This window comes from Erythrolamprus reginae, chromosome 9 (assembly GCF_031021105.1).
Source record: "Erythrolamprus reginae isolate rEryReg1 chromosome 9, rEryReg1.hap1, whole genome shotgun sequence".
Classification (NCBI taxonomy): Eukaryota; Metazoa; Chordata; class Lepidosauria; order Squamata; family Dipsadidae; genus Erythrolamprus; species Erythrolamprus reginae.
Genome location: NC_091958.1, coordinates 58,194,474 through 58,207,367, shown reverse-complemented (window position 1 = coordinate 58,207,367; position 12,894 = coordinate 58,194,474). Strand labels below are relative to the sequence as shown.

Sequence of the window (12,894 nt, the reverse complement as noted above, 5' to 3'; positions counted from 1 at the left end):
TTATGCATGGTATCTTTGTTTGTATGTATGTTTGGTTTTTCAAATAAGGGTTTTTTAATTGTTTTAGTATTAGTTTTTAGTATTGGTTTTACGTGATGTTTTGTACTATTGTTGTTAGCCGACCCGAGTCTACGGAGAGGGGCGGCATACAAATGCAATCAATCAATCAATCAACCAATAAATAAATAATGTCAGCAATCAATCAATCAATCAACCAATAAATAAATAATGTCATTTTCATTTAATATTGTTCTATTTATACCACGTTAGCCTCTCTGAATCCGCTTTGGAATGAGCGGCGTATAAATACGATCGATCCTCGCATTCCTGCATCGATAAATAAATAAAAAAAACACTAACCTTTCCCCAAAGTTGCAAAAAGATAATTCTGCCTCTATTACTTATGCGTAACTATGCGGAGACCTGTTCCCCGAATTTGGGAGAGAAAACCTGGACCTTTACTTTTCCCGGGGGCTTCTCGCCCTTGGAAAAATACAAAGAGCTCTTCGAAATAAATAAAGAAAATTGCATTGACTAAAAACAAAGCGTATTTATTGCAAAGAAATAATAATAACGGTTTACAAAGTGAGATGGATCTTTTAGCTTCGCTGAGCTTTCAGCCAAAAGCCATTCCTGAAAGCCGTCTCCTTTCTGTTCTCTGCTCCCCCCCACCACATCTCGACAGTGGAAAGAAGCAAATTCTTCATCGGCTGGTTGAAGCTCTTTCTCTGTCTCCTTCGTAGTGGCGTGGGGCTCGCTCTCCGTTTGCGCTGAATCCCTGAAACACACTTCTAACGCCTTCTGAGGAAGACTCTGGACAAATGCCTTTTATCCTCATTTTAGAAAAAAAGAAACGGAAAACAAACGTTATTCTTCTACCTTTCCTGCGTCAGGGGAACCACGGTGGCCTTCTCCTCTGCCTACCCCTGGGGTACGCCGATGGATGTGGGGTCAGCTGATGGATGTGGGGTCTTTCTGGTCTGCTATGACTTCAGAGGCCGCTATCTATGACGACGGAGCCGAGTGGCACCTGTTAAGAAATGTTATAGAAAACACCCTGTCCTTGCCTTTAAAGGCCCAGCTCTCCCCGTGCCCCGCAAAGGACGGGATGGTCATCTTGCCGGGCGACACGCTAGGCGGGCTGATGTAACGTCGCCTCGGTAGGATTCCGCCTGCATCCCTCGAGTGGCCGGGTTTCCAGAATTTGGGAGAAAAGAGTGTTATATGGTATTGGAACCGCCCTGTGCTTTAAAGTGAGTCTTGAATATTGGTAAGAATCAGTAGACGAGGCGGCTATATAGAAACGTCTTTATTCCGTTACAATGACAAATATGCGCAACAAGAAAAAACCCTAATGGCGCGGTGAAAATCTCTGGGAGGCTGTGCTCTCCTGGCTCTCGAATATCCGCTCTCCCCGGCTGTGACCGATCAAACGGTCCGGCTCTCCGCCTGGCGATTGACCGGGTTCGTGCTAGGACGGGATGCCCCTCCCCGCCTGCAGCTTTAACTCTTGAAGGATTCCTTCTCTCCCTGTGTTGCCACCCCCGGGCCTCCTGTTGCCCTAGGAATGTTATTAAGGAGTTTAATAATAAATATACAGAATAACAAACTTAAAATGCGTTAAGAGGGTTGATTCCTCTTTTCTCTCCCATATTCCTTTTTTGACAATAGAATGGCAGAGTCTTCTGTCCCTTGGCCATATTCTGTCCCTTGGCCTCAATATTAAATCCTGAAACCGAAAGCTCTGCCCTTCTGTGGGTCAAAACAGATATTGCAGCCACACAAAGGAATCGACCTTTTTAATCGGATTTTAAAGTTATCCTGTATATTTTTAAAGTATTATCAATTTTAATAGGTTAAATAGGAGGCGCAAGCCTTGAAACAAGTTAAAGCCTATGATGCCTATTAATACTAATGATGTTTTAATAATAAAGGATAATCGCTCTTCACACAAAAATAACACAAAACCTACACAACTGACTCTTACATAAGTTGACCAGATTTTAACATTGGTAAAGTGGGACACCATTGACTGCCGGGGGGGGGGGTGTCCTGTGTGTGTGTGTGTGAGTCTATGAAATAAATAAATTAGTTACCGAAATTATCTGAGATGTGTAATATGTCGTGGAAGAGAACCAGCCGGTACTTTTCTCTCCGCTGGGTCAATGAATTTTGATCTTACTACGTGATTTATGCAATTAATATCAATATTGGATTTAGAACCTGTTTTTTCTTTTTATATATTATTATTATTATTATTATTATTATTATTATTATTATTATTATTATATTTGTATTTTGCTAATTCTCCGAAGACTCAGAGAATTATTTAGTGAAAGGCACTGAAGAAAGTGATAATTTTCTCTCGGTTGGGGTCAATGAATTTTGATGTTACTACGTGATTTATGCAATTTAATATCAATATCTGGTTTGGGACCTGTTTTTTTCTTTTATATATCATAAATAGGATGCAATAGAACAGGGGTAGGATTATTCAATCTATGATTAAGCAATTCTTAATTTAATATCTATAGAGACAGAAATAATTTAAGTGTGAGGTCTAAATAGCATATTTACCACTAGCTGATAATTTGATAATTATGATGAAAATGAATATAAGATAAAAGATTTAACAATATGTCTAAAGTTATTTTAGATGTGTTTGTTTACGATAAATGAAGAAATAAGAAACAACAGATAGGGGGGAAGAGATCCAACAATGGGAGGAAGCAACAGCACTAAAATGAAAAAGGCAGAAGAAATAACCAGTTTTGCAGAACTAAGCTATAGCAATTAAACGAGGGATTCAAACAGTGAAATAATGTGATGGATTATTATTATTATTATTATTAATTATTATTAGTAGTAGTAGTAGTAGTAGTAGTAGTAGTAGTAGTATATTTGTATTGCAGTCCTTTTTCCAAAGACTGCGGATTAGATTAGATTAAATTTTTTGGGGTTTTATGAATGAATTTTTATAAACAATAACATGTTTGGGAAGACTTAGGGGTATTTTTTCAATTTGAATATATACCATTCAGTCTTCTTATTATGAATTGATCTAGGATGGGAGAAACTCAGGAAAGGTTAAAGAGGGTGGAAGAGGAAGAAGAAGGGGAGGAAGAGAAGGAGAGAGAGGTAGGTAGAGTAGGAGTGAAGGAGTTAATAGGTAAGAACAAGAAGAGAGGGGCAGACTGGTGATGGATAAGGAAAGAAAATGAATGAGGTGAATTCTGGAATAATGGACTTAATTGTGTAACTATATATGATGCCTTGTATATTGAAAGTATATAATGTAAATTAATTTGTGAGAAGATGGAGAAAAATAAAAAGCTGTTTGCCAAAAAAGAGAATGAACTTTTGCAATAGAGCAGGGATCCCCACACTGGGTAATTTTAAGACTTGTGGACTTCAACTCCCAGAATTCCTCAGCCGGCAAAGCAAAGGGAGTTTGAAGTCTATGAGTTTTAAAGTTACCAAGAGTTGGAGATCCCTGCTCTAGTGGTTCATAGCCACTGAGATGCCTTGGGAATTTGCCCTCTGCAACCCCAGACGGCTCCCCCCCTCCAAGAAAATCCTGAAGGACATTTTACATGTTCCCACAGCTCTGGACCCGGCAGTTGACGCGCTCTGCAGGGGGGTCCTTCAGCTCCCATGGCTGGTCACTTGAAGAGATATCGCCCAGGCTGCTCTGCACAAAGAGACCGGCGCTGCTCTAAAACGTCATTAACCAGCGTTCGAAAGACCCCAAAACACAGCTGAGGAGAGACGTTGGGCTTCTCCTCAGGTAGCAAAGTCGAGGAGCAGAAAGTTCATGGGTAAAGGGAAAAGCTGAGGGGAAATTGATAGGGGGACCAGTTTTCCAAAGGGGGGGAGGGCGCTGAAAACTGACAGGAAGTCCAGCAGCTGTAGAAGGGCGCTGCCAAAGGAAGTTGGTGAAGGATGCCAGGAGAAGGGCACACAGGACGTCGGCTGTGCTTTAGAAGGGTGCTGCGAAACGAGGTTGGTGAGGAGGATGCCAGGAGAAGGGCACAAAGGAACTCAGCTGTTCCATCCGCGGCCTTTTTGAATCTGTTTAACTCTTCTGAAGAATTCCTTCTGTGCCTGTGTTGTGGCCCCTGGGCCTCTGTTGTCCTATGAATGTTAATAAAAAGTTTAATAATAACTAAACAGAATAATAAACTTAAAATCCGTTATAGAGGGTTTACTATTCCTTTTTGGTCTGCTATTCCTTTTTTGGACCACAGGATGGCACGTTTTCTGGCCATTGAAAAGGCCTCCTTGTTAATTATGGAAAACTGCCATCCTGTGGACATGGTTGGTATTGCAGCCACAAAATAAACCAACCTTTTTAATAGGATTTTAAGTTATTATCTCGTATATTATTAAAAATATTACAGTATTCATATTAATAGGTTAACGGGAGCCACGTTTGCTGCAGCACAGGAACCAAGTTAAAGCCTATGATGTAATAATAATACTAATGATATTTTAATAATAAAGGATAATAACCTAAATGGGGAAGCCAGATTCACTCAATAACCATATTCCTAATTTAACAACCGCAGTGATTCCCTTAACAGCTGTGGCAAGAAAGATGGTAAAACTCACCAAAACTCACTTAGCAACAAAAATTTTGGGCTCAATGATGGTGGTAAGTTGAGGATCCCCTGCGTAGCAACTGCCTAGTAATCTTGCAGATCTGAATGTGCTGCCTCCCTCACTTGGACTCTGAATCAACCAGGGAGGATTCCATTTGAGATGTTTTGACCATTGCCTCTTTTTGGATAATGTGGTTAAACTGTCACTTCCAGAGGACTTGGAAGATACTTAAGGGTCTGGGTTGCACCCCACCCATGGTTGGATCTAAAACTGGGGTAGAGGAGGAGAAGGAGAAGACAACTGTGAGGTGCCCTCCCAGCTCAGTTTTCTTCCAGATGTTTCATGACCCAACTAGGTAACATCATCAGTGCTAGAAGGGAGGAGGGTGGCAGAGGAGGAAGGAGAAAGAAGGAAGGAGAAAGAAGGAAGAAGAAGAACAAGAACAAGAACAAGAAGAAGTTTATTTTAAACAACTATTGTCCTGTCTCCAACCTTCCTTTTCTAGGGAAGGTTGTCAAGAAGGTGGTGTCATTCCAGCTCCTACAGTATTGGATGAAACTGATTATCTAGACTCTTACCCGTCGGGTTTCAGATTCAGTTACAGCACAGAAACTGCTTTGGCCACACTGATGGATGACTTCTGGCAAGCCTGAGATAGGGGTCATTCCTCTATCGTGGTGCCCTTGACCTCTCAGCAGTTTTCAATACCATTGACCATGGTACCCTTCTGCGACGACTAGGGTAGTTGGGCATGGGAGGCACCATATTACGGTGTTTCTCTTCCTATCTTTCTGGTCAATTGCAGTCGGTGTTGATAGGTGGACAGAGGTGGATCCCTGCCCCCCTCCCTTTGTGGGATGTCACAGGGCTCGGTTCTCTCCCCTCTCCTATTTAACATCTGCATGAAACCACTGGGTGAAATCATCTGACAGGACAGGGTGAGGTATCCGCAATATGCTGAAAATACCCAGCATTACATCTCCAACCCCGTGCCAGTTCAGGGACGCAGTTGACGTGATGTGCCGGTGCCTGGAGGCTGTGAGGGGTCTGGACAGGAATTAACAGGCTCAAGCTCAACATGGACAAGAATAAATGGCTATGCGTACTGCCATGGTTAGTTCTGGGAAGGGGGGGCATTAACCCCCTCAGAATGGGCTTGCAATCTGGGTATCCTCCTAGAATTCTCAGCTGAGACTAGAACAAACATCTCTCGGTTGTCACTAGGGGGACTTTTGCCCAGTTTGACTAGTGCACCGGTTGCCAATCCTATCTGGACCAGGAGTCTCTTCTCACAGTCACTCGTGCCATTATCATCTCGTGGCTCAATTATTGTTAACGCGCTCTACATGGAGCTACCCCTGAAAAGCATTCAGAGACTACAATTGATCCAGAATGCAGCCACGCGGACTATGGTGGGTGCTCTGACGTAGCCCACATCACATCAACATTCTGTCAGCTGCATTGGCTTCCAACCAGTCTCGGTGCAATTCAAGGGGTTTTCACCTATACAGCCCTGCATGGCTTAGGGCCAGACTCTCTTCGGGACCGCTACCTGCCACCCAGCTCCCCAGTGACCGATAAGGGGCCACGGGATTGGCTTTTTTGGGTCCTTTCGGCTAGACAATGCTGGTTGGTGGGGCTGCGGGGGAGGGCCTTCTCTATGGCAATGCCGGCTCTCCGGAACCAGCTGCCCCGAGGTCCCTATTGCCCCTACCCTGCTGGCCTTCCCGGAAGGACTGTGAAGACCTGGCTTTGCCGGCAGGCCTGGAGCCGTTGATCAATTCGATACCATCTTGATCCGGCCACTCAAGGATATGAATAGTTTTTTAACAGGTTTTAGATTATTTTTTATACTGTTCTTTTTTAATATGTTGTACGCCACCCAGAGTCCGGAAAGAGTTGGGCAGCCTATAAGTATGATTAATAAATAAATGAGTAAATAAATAAAGTTTGAATGAAGGCTTCATCCTCCTTCAGCTTCAAACTGTGTCACTGAATCCATATCAAAACGCCCAAGGATACAAACCATCCCACATCCCAATCCAATTCAGGCTCGACACCGGGGCAAAAGAAACAGCGAAACATAGAAGTCTGACGGCAGAAAAAGACCTCGTTGCCCTTATACTATTTCCTGTATTTTTATCTTAGGATGGATATATGTTTATCCCAGGCATGTTTACATTCAGTTACTGTGGATTGACCAACCACGTCTGCTGGAAGTTTGTTCAAAGGATCTACTACTCTTTCAGTAAAATAATATTTTCTCACGTTGCTTTTGATCTTTCCCCCCAACTAACCTCAGCTTGTGCCCCCTTGTCTTGGGTTCACTTTCCTATTAAAAACACTTCCCCTCCTGAACCTTATTTAACTCTTTAACATATTTAAATGTTTCGATCCTGTCCCCCCTTTTCTTCTGTCCTCCAGACTATACAGATTGAGTTCATGAAGTCTTTCCTGAAGCCAAGTCGGTCGCTGTACACGCCTTCCCGTTGACTGGTGGATGTGGGACGGCAAGGAGAGATTGTGCTTTGCCCTGGAGCAAGCGGGGTGGGGTGGGGGTGCAGTGGGCAGCAGTCCCTTGTGCGAGGGGCTCAGGCTCAGCCGACATGATCTTGGGGCGGAGTGGGCAGAGCACGGCCCTGGACTCTAGGTTCAGCCCTCCAGAGCAGCCCCAGTTCCTCATATAGGACCCTGTGGGAAAATTAATTGTCCACCGCTGATCTAGTGGGTTGAAAATAATCTTTATTTATTCATTTTTATGGATTGATTTTATTTGTCATACAAATATAGTATTGTATTGTAGTATGTTTAACATAATATAAGTATAAAAGTAGAGACAGAAAAGATAAAAAAGACATTAGGACAGGAACGGTGGGCAGAAAGGGGCACTTATTATTCACGCCCCTTATCTTCTCTTGCGTGGCTCCCAGGATGTAGAATCGGGTCTTCTGAAGATCTTCTTGCCAGGATTTACAGAATAATCTACCCCATTTGTTGGAAAACATTCAATAAGATTTCATGCAATAAAGAGGAAGCCCTTTCAATAAGTAAAAGATTTAAATGTCTTAAAAAATACCCAATTACAAACACATTTTTAATGTTTCTGCCTGAAATTCAAGTAGCAGTGGGGAGGAAAATATCTGAGCGTTCCAAGTGAGAACAATCTGCAAGATCGAGTCATCTCAGGTGGCTGGAACTGCTTAAAAACAGTCCACCCCGAGGACCATGGCATTATTGCCTATCGGATCTTCTCCCTCTGCGCGCCTGTTTCCTGCCCTTTGTCAGGCCTCCTGGCCACTCCTATCGGTCAGATACAGCCCCCAGCATTGGCTGCTCCTTTAACCTACCAGAGGTGGCGGGATGAGCAAAGCCGTCCAAGGAGAGAGAGCAGAAGCTACAACCAGAAACCTCATGTCCAGCAGGTGAGTGCACCAGCTCTAGCCAGCCAGCTGGAGGGTGAGAGGGGCCTCTGCCCACCAGGTGGCAGCACTGCAGTTCCTCTGGTTAGATCAAGAATGGGAAGCTGCATCCCTGGGGCTTCCTACACACACACCAAACACACGGCTCCATGCTACCTTGTCAGACAGGACAGACGGAGAAAAAACCAGGAGAAGGAACAGCCGGGCACAGACTGAAAACGTTCCCTGAGTGGAGCTGGGAGAAAAAGGGAATCCTCTGGGTCCTCTCGGCAGGCTGGACAGTGGGGGGCGGGAGGGAGGGAGGGGCAGCAGGACAGGTGACCCCAGGTGGGACAGCTGGGGGGGAGGGAGGGGGGCGGCAGGACAGGTGACCACAGGTGAGAGAGCGAGGGGGGGCATGGACAGGTGACCCCAGCGGGAGAGAGTGGGGGAGGGAGGGAGGGGTGGCAGGACAGGTGACCACAGGTGGGACAGTGGGGGGGGAGGGGCAGCAGGGACAGGTGACCACAGGTGGGACAGCGGGGGGGGGAGGGAGGGCGGGACAGGTGACCCCAGGCGGGAGAGTGGGGGGAGGGAGGGAGGGCGGCAGGACAGGTGACCACAGGTGGGACAGTGGGGTGGGAGGGAGGGGCAGCAGGACAGGTGACCACGAGGTGGGAGAGCGGGGGGGGGCAGGACAGGTGACCACAGGCGGGAGAGTGGGGGGAGGGGGGGCAGGACAGGTGACCACAGGCGGGAGAGTGGGGGAGAGGGGGGGCAGACAGGTGACCACAGGTGGGACAGCGGGGGAGGTGAGGGGAGGGCAGGTGACCCAAGGCGGGAGAGCGGGGGAGGGAGGGGCGGCAGGACAGGTGACCAAAGGGGGGGACAGCGGGGGGGGCACACGGGGGAGACTCCATCGAGGGGGGGGGCAGGCCGAGCCTCCTTCCGCGACCCCCGAAGGGAGCAGCGGGGACTGAAACCCCTGACAGGAAAACAGTGGGGACGACGGGAGGCCCGTCGAGGGCGGCGCACGAACCGGCTCCCAGGGGGGCAGCGGCAGCTTCCTCGCCGGGGTTCGCGGGAGACGCCGACGGGAGGACCGAGCGGCCGGCGCAGCTTCGGCTGCGATCGTGCTTTTCCGGCGGCGGCGGCGGCGGCGAAGCGAGAGGGGACGAGCCGTGCGCAATGAGGCGAGCGCGCACGCCCGGCCCCGCCCCTTTGTCTGTGGAAAAGAGAAGAGAAAAACTTTTTTTTTTTAATTGAGGAATCAACAGCCGCCATCTTGTCGCGGAGCCGGAGCGCGTCGCGGGCGGGAGTCGGGCGCGGGCCAGGGCGGGAGCCGGGCTGCAGGGAAGTCGCGCGGGGCCGCTGACGCCGCACGGACGGGCCCCTTTTGCGCTTCGGCCGCCGGGTCCCTCCAGGAGGCGCTGCCTAGCACCGCGGGCCGCCGCCACCCCCGCCCGCTCGCTCCGGTCCAGCGGCGGGAGCCCCCGCGGTGCCCGCTCCCCGTGGGGACGTTGGGCCCCCAAGGCGCGCGGGCGGAGCGAGAACGGCGTCCCGCCCGCGACTGACTCGCCCGCCTGACAGGAGGGAGGAGGAGGGAGGAGGGAGGAGGGCGCGGGCGCCATCCGGGCACTGCGCGAGGGGGAGGGGCGCCGCCGCGCTTCCGCCGCCGCCTCCGGGGGGGGTCCCGCCGCCGCCGCTGCTGCTGCTGCCCGTCGCGGCCGCCGAGATGGGGGTCCGCGCAGCGGCGGGGGCGGCCGGCAGTGAAGCGCTGAGGAGAAGCGGAGGGCGGCCCTGCCTCTCGGCCAGACCCGCCACGGCGGCCAGCGGGGAGAACGACGCGGAGGAGGCGGCGGCGGCGGCGGAGGAGGAGGAGGAGAAGCCGCGGCCGGCAGAGCGCGGAGACGCGGGGGCAGAGCGAGAGCCGCAGCGGCCGGCGGAGGCCATGGCGGAGAACTTGCTGGACGGGCCGCCCAACGCAAGCGGGCCAAGCTCAGCTCCCCCGGCTTCTCTCCGCCTCCGACACCACAGGTGAGCCGAGGCTGCCGCCCGGGCTGCGCGGGAGCCTTCGGGCGGGGAGGCGCTCGGCTCGGGTTTCCGTCCCCCCGCTGGTTGCTCGAGCCCCGCGGGAGCGGCTGTGCGGTGGGGGCCGCAGCCGGGGGTGCTCTGGAAGGGGCCGCCCCGCAAGGTCACGCCGGGTCCCCGGGGGCCTTCGCCTTTCCCTCGGACGTGTCCAACTGCCCCGTTGCGGTGAGGGCCCAGTGGTGGTTGTCCTTTTGGAGCGTTCGTGCCCCCGACTCCCGGCGATTCCCTCGCGTGAGGGCTTTTGGTTGGGCCCGATTAGGAGGCCTTCTCGCAAAGAGAAGTTGTGGAGAAGCTGCAAAGCCTCTTTCGTTGATGCCCAGTGCTTCCACATGCAATGCAGAGAGGTGCTTAGCTGTAATGTGGCTTCGAAATTAGAGCAACTTCATGCATTATATTGTAGAAATGCAAGCAATTCCTGCTTTCCCTTTTTTTGACAGTATGCCCCATCTATAAAATGCAGGGAGGGAGCCACTATAGACAAGGCCCTTCTTCTTAGTCTCACTAGCTGGACTTTCTTAATAGGGGGACAGGGACGGGGAACACTCTCTCTCCCTGTTGTAGTGGGTTGGTAAATATAACGGGAAGAGACAATCCTTCAAATAAGCACAATAAATGAAATACTGAATTAGCAAAATTACATGAAGTGTATGTCTATTTAATTTTGAAAAGACTTTTTTATGTATATAACATACTTTTTTGAAACATTTGTCACCTTCAGATTTAGATAATGTTAATATACATGCCTCATATTTTAATTTTCCTAATCCATCTAATAGCTTGAATAAAACTTAAATGAGTTGTGCAGGCACAGAGGCAAACTATTTCTTTATTTGATTGTCAGTAAACTATAGCTTACTATTATGTTCAGCCTGATTGATGTGATTTATGGGAAGCTTAGAAGTTAAATTTTGAGAATGCATCCCTAATTGTAATGTGGTACGATCGCCATAAACCATATGCAACAATTGTTTACTTTTGAAGCATCTCTTCCCCCATTCCACTGCCCACAGACATAACCAGCATCCCTAAACTATTTGTCTGTGAAAGTTCTCAGTCATCCAGGTTATGCCAAAACATGCTTTTTTCAAACAGCAACAAGTCTTGATTTTTTTCCTAAAAGACTTCAAGAAGTTAAAGCTTCAAGAAAAATCAAGAAAGTCCAGTTGCTATTTCAAAAATGTGCCTTTTGGGATATCCTCAAAACATTTTTATATGTATATGTTTGAAAGCTCAAAGTCATTTTAAAGTACTGAAGACGATAGTAGTGCTAGTGTTGTGAGGTTCGGAACAATTTTTAGACTTTTGCTTTAGGGTTTAAACAAATGTACAGTTTTCTTATGGTAGCAGAACCCTTTATTGCTACTACCAATATAGGAATCCACTGAACTAGCTGGTCTGCTTGCATCTTTATTGATTGATTACATGATCATTTGAGATATTGTAAACCATAGTAATGCAGTACATGTTCTTCAGTGTATTTGTCTGTTTGTGGATTTCTGATCTATTTATTTATTATTAGATTTGTATGCCGCCCCTCTCCGTAGACTCTTGGTGGCGTACAACAACAATAAAACAATTCAAGAGAAATCTAATAATTTAAAAACATTTTAAAAAACCCGTTATTAAAGCAGACATACCCACAAACATACCATACATGAATTGTATAGGCCCGGGGGAGATGTCTCAATTCCCCCATGCCTGATGGCAGAGGTGGGTTTTAAGGAGTTTACAAAAGGCAAGGAGGGTGTGGGCAGTTCTAATCTCAGGGGGGAGCTGGTTCCAGAGGGTTGGGGCCGCCACAGAGAAGGCTCTTCCCTTGGGGCCCGCCAAACGACATTGTTTAGTCGACGGGACCCGGAGAAGGCCAAAAATGTTTTTGAATCATGTAATTTATTATTGTTCTTTGTTTAATTTCATTACTTTTGCTTTATGTTATAGTGTTTTTTTAATAAATATTAAGATATGGTGGTTTTTAAAATTTTCTTTGACAACTGCTTCCATCGCTTTTTTTGTGTTTCTAAACTGTGTTCAGAATTGATTTAACTGGGTATAAAGATTTTCTTTCTTACACAAACTTCTGTTAACTTTACAGATTTTGGAACTTTCTTTGATTTGGAAAACGACCTTCCTGATGAATTGATCCCTAATGGAGAGCTGAACCTTGTAAACAGCAGCGGAAGCATTGTCCCAGATGCAGCTTCTAAACACAAACAACTTTCTGAACTTCTGAGGGGGGGCGGTGGCTCTTCTCTTAACCAAGGAATTGCGAATGTGAACAACTCTGGTAGCCCCCTCCAGCAGAGCATCAATAGCCAAGTCCCAGCACAACCGAACAGTGTGAATATTGGCAACCTGAATGTGATGGGCAAGAGTCCATTAAACCAGGCAGATGCCGGTGTTTCAAGCCTGGCCAAACAAGCAGCCAGCACATCTGGGCCCAACGCCACAGCCACTCCAGGCCTGAATTCTCAAGCACAGAAACAAGTGGGAATGGTGACAAGCAGTCCAGCAGCCTCCCAGGCAGGTTCTGGGATATGTATGAACGCTGGCTTCAACCAGGCTCATCCAGGTCTTCTCAACAATAACTCTGGCCACACTTTAATGAATCAGAGCCAACAAGGACAAGGGCAGGTAATGAACGGTTCCCTTGGCACAACCGGAAGAGGCCGAGGTGCCGGATTGCAGTATCCTGTCACCACCATGCAGGGAAATGCGGGAAATGTGCTGGCAGAGACCTTGGCGCAGCCGTCTCCTCAAGTAACGGGCCAGGCAGGAGCCATGGCAAAAGTATGTGGGGGTCATG

At 48.0% G+C, this 12,894-nt stretch overlaps 1 protein-coding gene across 1 annotated transcript in view; it reads left to right on the top strand.

Moving 5' to 3' along the window:
- Positions 1 to 9,951: 9,951 nt before the first annotated feature.
- The window catches only part of CREBBP (CREB binding protein), a 52,282-nt gene continuing 49,339 nt past the window's right edge, over positions 9,952 to 12,894 (top strand). The window contains 4 exon segments of the mRNA XM_070761596.1: positions 9,952 to 9,982; positions 9,985 to 10,016; positions 10,019 to 10,037; positions 12,184 to 12,878. Coding sequence (XP_070617697.1) covers positions 9,952 to 9,982; positions 9,985 to 10,016; positions 10,019 to 10,037; positions 12,184 to 12,878 — 777 coding nt within the window.